Source organism: Mesoplodon densirostris, chromosome 19 (genome assembly GCF_025265405.1).
Source record: "Mesoplodon densirostris isolate mMesDen1 chromosome 19, mMesDen1 primary haplotype, whole genome shotgun sequence".
In the NCBI taxonomy this organism is placed as follows: Eukaryota; Metazoa; Chordata; class Mammalia; order Artiodactyla; family Ziphiidae; genus Mesoplodon; species Mesoplodon densirostris.
Window position 1 is genome coordinate 29,086,730 of NC_082679.1, and position 12,128 is coordinate 29,098,857.

The 12,128-nt window shown below is 45.3% G+C and overlaps 1 protein-coding gene across 1 annotated transcript in view; it reads right to left on the reverse strand.

Annotated features, from left to right (window-relative positions):
- The window catches only part of MYLK3 (myosin light chain kinase 3), a 58,127-nt gene extending 49,757 nt beyond the window's left edge, over positions 1 to 8,370 (reverse strand). The window contains exon 1 of the mRNA XM_060084026.1: positions 6,363 to 8,370. Coding sequence (XP_059940009.1) covers positions 6,363 to 6,416 — 54 coding nt within the window. The 5' untranslated portion in view covers positions 6,417 to 8,370. The remainder of the gene's footprint in view (positions 1 to 6,362) is intronic.
- Between the last annotated feature and the right edge of the window lie 3,758 nt (positions 8,371 to 12,128).

Genomic DNA, 12,128 nt, shown 5'->3' on the forward strand with positions numbered 1-12,128 from the left:
TAATATAATATCACATTATATATATTATATACCCTTATGCCATAATAAAGTAAATACTTTACTAAGTTAAAACAGTGATATATGTATTACAATAGTTGTGAAGGGAAAATGGGGAGAGCTAAATCTTCGTTTCTCTTAAGAGGACGTCCATAGATAATGAACAAAATTGATGAGGAGAGACTTGGAGGCGAACACCAGGAGAAACAGCTCAAAGACTACAGTGTGTTTGTGGCTGGGGAGGAGAGGATGGGAAGCAGGTTTTGCAAAGCTCAAGGGCATGATATCTGAGGGGGAGACTGACATGCGGTAGACTGTGTAGGTTTGTGGATTTATAACAAGTGTGGCAGCACAAGGCAGTGAAAGGTCTTGTTCGAAGAAAATCAAACATCATGACAATTTTCTGAGAGACAGAGGCCACGTATCTTGAGGAAAGGGGTGCTTACCTACTTTCATACCTAAGTGCCCGTAGGGGCCAGCTGCATACCTGGAACTTAATCTCCCCAAACACAGCTTTCCTCATTTGTAAAAGGGGCTCATAACAGTGCAATAACCTCAGGGCTATTTGAGTTTTCTGATAAGTAAAACACTTAGCACAGCACCTGGCACATGGTAAAGTACATGAAAACGTAGAGATTGGAACTCACCACCCCTCACCACACCCATCCCACCCCAGAAGTTCAGCCAACAAGGATGGCAGTGTACTCAGTCCCCTCATTGTGCGGGGGGGCACGCAGGAGGACGAGTGGGTGTCTTCCTAGTCCTAAGTCAGCTCCCCCAGCCACCTGGCCTGGCCCAAGCCACCTCCCCGCATGCACCATTAGCTGATGTGCGCTCAGAAAGGGCAAACGCGTCCTCCACGAAGCTGCGCTTACTCCTGGAAGGGAACCAGAGCTGAAACAGAACCTCAGAAAGTCTCGCAGGCTTCAACGTGGACAACTTCGGGGTTAGCTGCCCCTCAGCCTCCTCTGCCCGCTATACGGCATGTTAGTCGGGAAAGGCCTGCGCTGACCGTCCCCGGGCTGCACCCATCAGCCAAAGCTTCCTGCTGATGGAGCTTCTTGGTCCAAGAGGACCCAGACTGGGGGGACAATTGTCACCGAGACTCCCTTAGTCCCATGAACCTAACAATGCTTCCTCGGGCTCCCACTTCAAAGCAGACCAGCCTGCTTACCGCAAATATCTGGGTGTAATCCGACGCCCGCTACTGGCCTCTGGTGCTGGGACTGTGAAGTGCCAGAGTGGGGCACAGTATCCCCGTCCTGGTGCTGCGGCTGTGCCAACCCAGTGTTTACTCTGCCTGGAGATGCCCGACTGCCCAGAGGCCTGGGAAGGAGGTGGGCCGGCCAGGATAGCTTCTCCCAGGATAGCTTCTCTAGAACTCAGCCCACAGCGATAAGCCTGGCATTTCCACTTATCACTGAGCCTGCCCCAGGCCCCAGAGGCATCCAGAGGTTTCACTTTGTTATCTGCTTTGCTGGGCGGTATCTGCCTCCCTGGGGGCCTACTTCCTGCATCACTTAGCGGAGTGTCCAGTGTGAAACAAACACCACGTGGTCCAAGGAGAGAAGAAAGAAGGGAGGGAGTCCTAGGACAGAGCTGACCTGAGTTCAAAACCCAGGGGCCCAGGAGAAGAGCTGGGGCTCCTTGCCTTCAGGCAGCCCTCCAAGACAGAGCAAAGTCCTGAGCAGCAATAGAACAGGTTGCTTCAGGGGATGCTTGCACCCTGGCTGGGAACCTGGTTAGTTATCTCCAGGCTGGAAGGGGCCAGCTATTGCCTCTTCAAGGAAAACTGCTCAGGAAACAATGAAGATATCTAGAGCCCCAAAGACTGAGGCATGCTGCAGTGAGGGGAAGGCTGGACCTGCCTCTTCTGCTGAATGAGACACCTGCTCCAACTCAGCTGGTGCCCTCAGGGAGGCTCCCTGGACAGATCTTCCCAGAGTGCCCTGGAGGAGGCCAAGCCTTCCACACACACTGGCACATTTCCACAGACAGACAGACGGAAACACGCACCTATCACTCCAGGGCCCCAACTCACCTGGCCTGGCTGACAGGAATCAGAGAAGGGGCTGCAGCCTTTTGATACTGGCTTGCTTGGCTGAACCTGACCATGGGCAGATCCTGCGCTAAGCACTTTAGCTGCACATGTCTTATTTAAACCTTACTACAACCCTATAGTGTAGATTACTATTTATCATCCCCATTTTACAGAGGGGGATCAATCTAAAGAACTTAAGTGGCCTACCCAAGGCCACGAAGTCAGAAAACAGTGGAGCCAGAATTCCAACCCAGGTTGATAACTCATAGCACTCTGCCACTTTCAGAGAGAGTGAGGACTTCAGAGACAGTAAGGGTCAACTCCCTCATTTTGTAGATGGAGAGTCTGAGACCTGGAGAGGGGAAGGGACTTTCTGAAGGTCACATAGTAAGTCAAAGGCAAAGGAGGGACCAAATAACAAAACTGTTGCCCTCAGAGTGGCCATGGAACTCTCCACCTTGCTCTCTGGGTTTCAGAAGCGTGTGTGTGTCATGAAATAGGCCTCTGCCCACAGGCTCAGCTCTGACAGTTGTCTGAGGAGATGAGGAGGGGGCCACAGGGCAGGGACCCCCAGATACTATATTGGTTGCTTATTCTTTCGTAGAAAAGCATCTACAGCTTATCTCATCTGACTATCCAGAAAGATAGCCACAGTCCTGCCAGGATGAATCCAGGAAATGTGCTTGGGAATAAAACCAAAGTCAAGTTGGCCTCTCTGAAGAAACAGAGAGGGAAATGACAGCTGCATGACTGACCTGGGCCTCAGGGAAGTCCCCTGTTAGATCTCAGGTGGCTAGTGGGTTTGCTCCCAGGATCTCACGGTCTTCTGTAGTCAGCATTCCTACCCCTGGTTGAAGCCTTTTTATTTCGTCATTTCCTTTCCCACATACCTAGTCAAAATTGTTCCCAGCCAAGCACGGTCAGTTGGAATCAGGCTGAAAACACCAGAGAAGAACAAAAAGCACCCTCATAAGCCAAATCCACACCAGCAGCTATTCATTCATTAAACATGTACAGAGCAACCCTTATTAGGAAGTAATAAAAGCACTAATATTCATCGAGTGTTTCTATGTGTCAGGCACTGTGCTATATCTTCACATAAATTACTTTTGCCCCTCACAACAATTCTAAGAGGAAGAGACTATTATCCCCATTTCACAGACAAGTCAACTGAGGCTTGGAATGACGAAGCCATTTTCCAAAGTCAGTGTAAGAACCTGTATATCAATGCAGGCAGCCAGACTCCTGAGTCTGCTTACCACTGAAGGAGTCTAACTGAAACATTTTGTCTAGAACCCGACTTTGTCTCTGGGGTGCTGCATTTGCCAGCTGCCAATTCAGAAACACAATTATATTTGCAAGTTGGAACTAGGCCAACCAGTTTCTTGCCAACACATTGTATTATTGCCTGTCCTTCTACCGTCTCACACTGGCAGGGTGGACACACCTGCAAAGTGCTTTGATGTGTGCTCCACGCACACTCATCAGAGGTGCATGGATTATGAATCCTATTTTACTCATGAAGAGACTGAGGGTCCCAGGGAGAGGCAGTGCAGAGCTGGTCTTGGCCCCAGGGCCTGTGTTCACTGAAGTAGGTAAGGTTTCTGACCACACACACACTCACACACAATCACAATCACTTTGGGATCCCCAACACATCTGACTTGATAGGAATCAGGCTTTTGCTACTAGCTCTGAGCCTGACCACGGCAGACCTGTGCTAAGCCCTTTAGCTGCAATATCTTACTTAAACCCCTTGATTGTGCTGACTCCTGTGAGCTCAGAACTCTGCTTGTGCCATGACAAACTCAGGAAGTCTGGGTGGGAGCAAAGTTAACACACTGGAACAACAGAGAAGGTGGGACAGCCACTAACTGCTGGGTGCAAAGGATGTGGGTGGGATGGGGCAAAATTATATGATGCACCAGTGTTTCCAGCCCTCTTGTATCTGAGAAAAAGAATTCCATCATCATCTGCTCAAATTCTCTCCCTGCATTTTATCCCTACCCTCTGAGGAGAGCCTGGTCTCAGGATTTTTGGTGTCAGATCTGAAGAAGGGGTGGAATCTGAGGTCTGGAGGAGACAATTTAGTGAGCTGGGTAGCAAAGTACCAGAAGGGGAAGAAAAGACGGGGAGAGATAGACAGGGAGCAGGACCTGGGGTTGGGGAGCTGCAGACCTGGGGCAGCCCCATGATGCGAGAGAATGGGTGAGAAAAGAACGGAGCGTTTGGAAAACTGTGTGTTGCCACATGTGGATGGTCATGGGGAATCATAAGTAGGAATGGCAGAGTGGCCTACCTTCCATGGCCCCAAGTCTTTGCAGAAACTCAGTCACTTGATGTCAACCAGTACAGGGTGTAAGAGGAAGGTAAAGAAATAGGAAAAAATTTTGGCAAAGTGGAAGGACTTCTTGCCAGAAACAGGACTTGGGCTGAGCCTTGAAGGATGGGTGAGGTTCAGGGAGGCCAGGGAAAGGTGAGGGCACAGAGTGAACAAAGCTCCAGGTGGAGCCTGGCAGATGGAAGTGACAGTGCAGAGACTAGCCTCAGGCCAGGAGGTGTCAATGGATTCAGCAGGCAGGACCCTTAAGAAAGTGGACCTGGAAAGTCAAGCAGAGACATTTAGACCCAATGGAGCAAGGTAAAGGGGCAACAATCCTGTGGAATGTTTTTAGGTGGGAAATAACATGATAAAATTAGTGTCTAAGAATGGATGGAATGATTACCTAGGGGTAGGAGGGATTGACTCAGAGGGGACACAAAGCCACTTCTGGGATGTTGGAGATGTTTTATATCCCGGGTGGTGGTTACATTGGGTCATGCCTATGTGCATACAGGTGTGCAGTATTCAATTCAAAAGGCTGTAAGATTTGTGCATTGTGCTGCATATAAACCATGCCTTAATCAAGTTCTGTTAGTATGAAGAAAAGGGAGGAAGGGGGAACCGATGGATCTGACAGCAGAATGCAAATGGATCAGGAGGGCACAGGATCATCATCTGCACAGACGCTAAAATCAGCAAGTGTTTACCAGCTCTGGGATGTATGCTGTGGCCAAAACACGGGAGCGCTAAGGAAGTGGAGTGACATCTGAGAGAACAAGTCTTTTTTTTTTTTTTTTCCTCACTGTTGTGGCCTCTCCCGTTGCGGAGCACAGGCTCCAGACGCTCAGGCTCAGCGGCCATGGCTCACGGGCCCAGCCGCTCCGCGGCATGTGGGATCTTCCCTGACCGGGGCACGAACCTGTGTCCCCTGCATCGGCAGGCGGACTCTCAACCACTGTGCCACCAGGGAAGCCCAAGAGAACAAGTCTTTGAAACTCCTTTCACAAGTGCTGACTGAAGCTCTGAGGCCCTCCTTCCACCACCCCCATGCCCGCAACCGAAGCAGGACCCCTCCCCACTGTAGGCCAGACACTCTAAGGATCTGTGGTGTTCCACCCAGATCCAATAGGTGAAGGCTTCAGCCCAACAGCAGGTCGCAAAACAGCAAGTACATACATTAGAATCCCATATTTGTTTAATATATATATATATATGCTAGTATGGTTAATTCTGCATGAGAGAATTGCAGATGATCTTTCTTTTCTATATTGCATTTATATAATTATTCTAATTGTTAAGTGTATTATTTGTGTTATTAAACAAGTTTGTTTTTCTATAATAGTCACCATTCACCTGGACCCACAGGAATTATTCTAGACAGACAATATGCACCAGAGAAAGGGTTAATTAACCAAGAACAGAGTGACAGACTCCCTCGGGAACCCAGTTGACAGAAAGCAGCATTTAATAACCTTATAGGGAGGTCAGAGGTCAATTGCTTAACCTTAAATGAACAGAACAAATGTATATGTAACAGACTCAGGACTCCTCAGAAATAGCAGACCTCCAGGGGATAGAGCAAAAGATTCCTCTTTGCACTTTGTTTTTTAAATAGATTTTTGCCTCCTTCCAACTTGGGAACAAAAGTTCCAGACTCCACATGCAACTCATAAACTATACAGGAGAATTAACTTGGGAATTTTTTAGAGCAAAGTTGGCAAACATTTGGAAACAACCAACAACCACAGCATTCTCAAATGATTTGAGCCATAAGTATTACTAATCACAGCAATGTTTGAAAACAGTCTTGAAGTCTGAATTACACATGCAATTCCCCCAAACCTGCACAAAACCAAAGACAAATCCATGCACTTAAAATTGTTAGTTTTTATTATTGTTTGCTTTTGGTCAGACTCTAAATGTGTTTTCCGGAGGGTCTACATGCCCCTAATGCACCTGCTGAAAACACACACACACAGTAAGTTTACCATCTGCACTTACATACCATCTTCCATCCATGGATCCTGAGTGGTCTGTCAGAAATGTTGTTTTCATAAGTCCCCAGTGAGATGCGTAAATATTGTTACCCCCATCTTATATGCAGATAAACTTAAACATGGGGGCAGCTAAGTGGCTTGTCAACAGTTATAACCCAAGACAAAATCCATACAAGCCACTCTCTGGTCTCCCTTCCTCTTCTGACCCTGCCTTTGAGCTTTCTTGTTGGCCCTGGTTTAAATCATGCACGCAGGCCATTGTTTCCCTGGTGATGGAGATGGCATTCTATTTCCTGCCCTGAATCTGGCCCGGGGCCCTGGTGGCACCGCATTTAGCCACAAGTGCATCAGCCATGCGTGAGTGGGGACAGCTTGGCTCCTTGGAAACCTAAGTGGCATGTGTCAGCTGGCACCAGCCTGCTAAGAGCCACTCCAGGCCACCCTGCTAACTCTTCCATCACTAGCCCAGAGCAATCCATAATGAAGGCAATGACGACTCTCCAGGAGCTGGATGAACAAATGGGAACTGCTCAAAAGCAAACTCTCTGGCCTAGCTTCAGTGCAGCCCTCAGGGAGAAATAATCCTTACATGCCTGGGAACCAGGCCCCTAGATAAGTCCAGCCTTCCCTCTTCTCATTTCTAAGGACAAAGTGTGATGGTCACAGATGACATTCCTGATAGGCAACTGAATTTACACTTCCAGTTTCCAGTTGCAGTGTTTATTTTTATGGTTCATTAATTAATGTGTCCTGGAATGACCATTCAGAATCACCTCCAGAAAAATAAAGTCGCTGGGGCATCCACGAGGTAATGAGTTACCACCTGAAAAGTTTCTCTGGTGGTTGCAGTCACTCTTAGAAATTAAGGATGGAGATTGTTTTGTGAACTCTCTGTCATTTGGTCAATAAATGCCATATACTGTCATTTTTAATTAATTTCAACTTCTTTGTTAACCTTACTGGATGGTCACGTGCATTTATGAACTAGAGGCTGGGTTAATTGTCCTTCCTTCCCATGTGCTCCCAAAGCACCCCATACATATTCCTCTCGGACCCTGCGAGGGATAATAGCCCTGTGGAGCATCTACCTTGTGCTAGGTAAATGCTAGCCCTTTTTTTTTTTTAATTCTAGGTATTACCACTAATATCCTCATTTTACAGATAAGGAAACTGGCCTAGAGAGGTCACAAAGTCACCTGTGACTGCCATAACAAATTACCACAAACTTAGTGGCTTAAAACAACAGAAACACATTCTCTCACAGTTCTGACGGCCAGAAGTCTGAAACCAGTATCACTGGGCCAAACCAGGTGTCAGCAGGGCTGTGCTTTCTCCGGAGGCTCCAGGGGAAAATCATTCCTTGCCTTTTCCAGCTTCTGGTAGCAGCTGGCATTTCTTGGTTTGCGGCCAATCACTGCAGTCTCCTCCTCCACGATCACACTGCCTTACCAACTCTTCTGTGTGTGTGCCAGATCCCCTGCCTCCCTTTTATGATGATATATGTGACTGTATTTAGATCCCACCTGGATAGTACAGGATAATCTTCCCATCTCAAGGTTCTTAACTTAATCACATTTGCAAAGTCCTTTTTCACCATATAAAGTAACATTCACAGGTTCCAGGGATGAGGAGGTGAATACCTTTTGGGGGCCATCATCTAGCCTCCCAGTCACTCAAGGGCCTTCAAGTTTCTCTTCTCACGCGCTCATGAGGGTTCATTGGCTGAGTGGTGAATGTGCAGCACAGAGGTCAGAGCTCAAGCTTTGGTGCTAGGCAAGCCCAGGTTTGAAGCCCAGCTCTACCACTTAACTGTGTGACTTTAAGCAAGTACCTTAACCTCTCTAAAGCTAATATGTGGGATTGTTTTGAGGATTAAATGAGATAATGAATGTGAAATGCCTAATACAACAGTGCCTAAACATAGTTTAGTGCTTGGTGAATTTGTTAAAAGCAGAGTGTAAGCTGGAGTTCTGATCCAACCTTACAGAGGGGAGGCCAAAGAGCACCAGATTTCTATAGATGAAGAAATGTGAAAACCTGGGTGAGGGTGGGAGCGGGGGTGTCATTCTGCCACAGAGCCAAGAAAGTCAGTGCTAACCAAGCATAGAGCTCTCAAAACCTTTTGGTGTGGAACAACATAAGGACCTGCCAGAACTGGCCATGCAGAAGGATTTCTGCTCTTCAAAAATGGAGAATGTGACCTTTCTCTAGGGCAGGTGTGGATCTGGGTCCCCAAAATGTGTATTTTCATCATAGATATTCTTATCATCGTTAGAAAGAGGATTCATTTGGAAATTAACACTCTGATGATTCTCTTGAGGTTAAACTGATTCCAGTTTCAAGACCTGTAACAAAAAGAATGAGCAGTAAATCAAGAGCTTAGAGCATGGTGAATAAACTAAGAAAAAAGGCAGGAAATAGTAGGAAAAGAACAGTAGGAAAAAAACAAGAACGTTTTAAACCTGGGCATTTGTTATTAGTATGTTTGAGAGATGACACGCAAGCTGGTTTGCCTCCTTAACTCTGATCAAAATAAATGTGATCTGATTCTATTCCATTCATTAACTGGGGTAGGATAATATGAATTTTAATAAAGAAGTTTTAGTACTGTACCTCTAAATATTATCATATATTATGATCTGTTCAACTTGCTATATTTCATTCAGTCAGGTTTTTTCAGTTTAATCCACTGGGATTCTTTACAGATATGACAAGGATTTCTCAATTTGAGTGGAAAGCATGCTAAGGGACAATGAAACAGGAAAGTAATAGATTTTGTCTTTCTGAAAAAGAAAAACTACAAACTACTTAGATGTCAACTGGTAGGGGAGGAATGATAGCTCTACATCTACTGCCATGAAAAGCTATCCAAGATATATGGTCGAGTTAAAATTCACAAAACCACATATAAAACTTGATCTATCTAAATAAAAAAGACAAACAGCCTGATAGCCAAACAGATACAGATATATAAATACATTAGCAATAGTCAAGGATATATACCTAGTTATTAACATCAGTTACTTCCTGGGAAAAGAGCAGAATTGCGTTGGGGAAAAAAAGAAGGGAACAGCCAATTTCCCTTTATAGTCTACATGATTTTGTATTTACATTTTTATAAGGAGCATGTTTTTATATATTACTTGTACACTTTTTAAGCAATAAAAAATAATTTATTTATTTTAATGTAACCATTACATTAATTTATAGTTCTTTTGCTAGAAATATTATTTGTGGGATAATAAACAGTAAATGTGTATTGTTGCTATTTATTAATGAACCAGACATGCTCTCTCTACCTTGACTCTTTGTACTAAAGGAACAGAAGTACACAAAGGAATAAACCCATACCTGAAGGAGAACAGAGTAAGGAGGTATTACTTGGGGATGAGATAGTTAGCATATATCTGGAAGCCAGCAAGTTAGCAACTTTCTGGAAGCCAGAAAGTTGATGGAAGAGAGTTAACAGGTAAAGGATGCCTTAGACAGCCAGCCCAGGACAATCTATGAGGGCTGCAGAGGAGGGCTGCCAGCTAGCCTGGAAAACCGGGCAAGCTCTGAAGGTGGATCAACGGTACCACCACGGCTTTTCTCCACCACGGGCTTCCACCCTCCAGTCCCTCCCTCATACCCAGTAAGTACAGGCAGCTGGCATTTATCCTCAGGCAAAAGTAAACAAACAAGTCCCTGATAGCTCTTCTTTAAAGAAATTAAGCAATTCTCCATATTGGAGAATCTAAGGTTTTTAGTCATCAACTTCATGTCTCACAGTAAAGTTCTCATTCTAGCCATCAGGTGGGCTCAGCCTAAAAATGAGTTCCCACTCACCTCCCCCACCTCATGTCCAGAGCACCCAGTCAGAATTATCACTGGAGAGATGTCACTCCAATTACATGGACCTTCTTTCTTAAATATGACCAGACAAGCAAAGATCACCAAGATATTAGCAGATCCAGCAGCTTGAAAGGGAAAGACCAAGATATATAAACATGAAAAACAAATTCTGGTGAAAACAAAAATAATCAGGGAATAGAAGAAAACTTGACTCAAAGAGATTTAAGAAAGATTTTTATGAAGAAGATGTTGATTTGAAAAAAGAATAATCAGAGAAGTGATTAGAGATTTAAAATATGATAGCAGAAATAAAATGTTCACAAATCATAACATCTCCTAGAGCATAGGATAAAAAGAGAGAAAATGTGAAAGAACAGATAAAATCTGAAAGTCCAAGCTTCAGTAAATGGAGTCCCAGGAAAAAAGTATAGAGGAAAGGCTGGGAGTGGGAGGGGAGGGATGAGTGAACTCGAGCCATTTTCCCATCTTTGCATCACTCATTTCCTGGGGAGCTCTAATGGGATTCCCATCACGACTGCGGGGTAGTATGCTCAGGAAGGGGAGTTGAGGGTGGCCAGAAAATGGCAAATGGCTATCACTTTCTTAATGTGCCCTGATATCACCAAGGAAGCCAGGGCCATATAGCCTCTGTTCTTGTGGGCACTTGCATTCTAGGGATAGCTCATCTGAATCACTGAAAGAAACGTTAAAATCCGGGCAGGGTGAGCAGAGCCTTTCAGCTCATCACTAATGACCTGCTTTCAGGCTAACATCAGTACACCTTCTTTGGATTTGATTGTTCAGTTACTTACAATTGCACCCAAGTCCCCAGGATTCAGCTCATGTTTCTCCATCTTGTTTACAAGGATATCATAACTTTTTCCAGTGTCCTGGTCTACAGAGTGAAGGAGGCACCTCTTGGATAAGTACCTGGCTAGTAAACATTCTGCCTTTTCCAGGAAAGCTCCTAACGAAGTCAGTAGACTCCCAGCAGCCATGTTTGTACTACGGGATTCTGGTCCCTACTCAACTGGTCATGACTGACTGATCCAAGAGTAGATTTTTGATCAATTAGAAACAACTGGTTTTTCCATTCTAGAAAGTTGAAAATTGGTCTAGTAAGAGAGATTCTGGAGACAGTCTTTAGGTTTCAACCTACAGAGAAGGGCCATGAATTCCCATAAATTCAAAAAGACAGGGTAGAAAAAAGCCAAAAAAACCCCAAAAAAGGCCACAGGTGAGAAAGTATAAGACAAAAGCCTCAAAAGTATGGTTGTCAAGAACCAAGAACTATAATATAGGCAAAGGTAGATTAACTGGAGACTTCCAAACCTCAGATGAAGAAATGGAATCCATTAGACAGGGTTAGGGAAGCAGTCGAGGCTTAGAGTTGAAAGATGGGGGCATGGTAAGAACTCTTAGGAAAGGAAACTTTTGAATTAGCATTTTGTTCAGAAAGAGGTGGTAAGGCCAATGAGGAGAGCATAACAGTCAATATTAAAGCCAATCAAAACGTAAACAAAATATTTTAATCCAAAATTTGAATACGAAAAGAAAAACTGAAACACAAAGAAGATAGCAGCATCAATCAAGAAGGTTAAGATGAGCACTTGGCTTTCTGCATTTTTTATTTTTAATTTTTTTTTTTGGCTGTGTTGGGTCTTCATTGCTGCATGCAGGCTCTCTCTAGTTGCGGTGAGCAGGGGCTACTCTTCGTTGCGGTGCGCGACCTTCTCATTGTGGTGGCTTCTCTTGTTGTGGAGCACAGGCTCTAGGCATGCGGGCTCAGTATTTGTGGCTCACAGACTCTGGAGCACAGGCTCAGTAGTTGTGGTGCATGGGCTTAGTTGCTTCGCGCCATGTGGGATCTTCCTGGATCAGGGCTTGGACCCGTGTCCCCTGCATTGGCAGGCGGATTCTTAACCACTGCGCCACC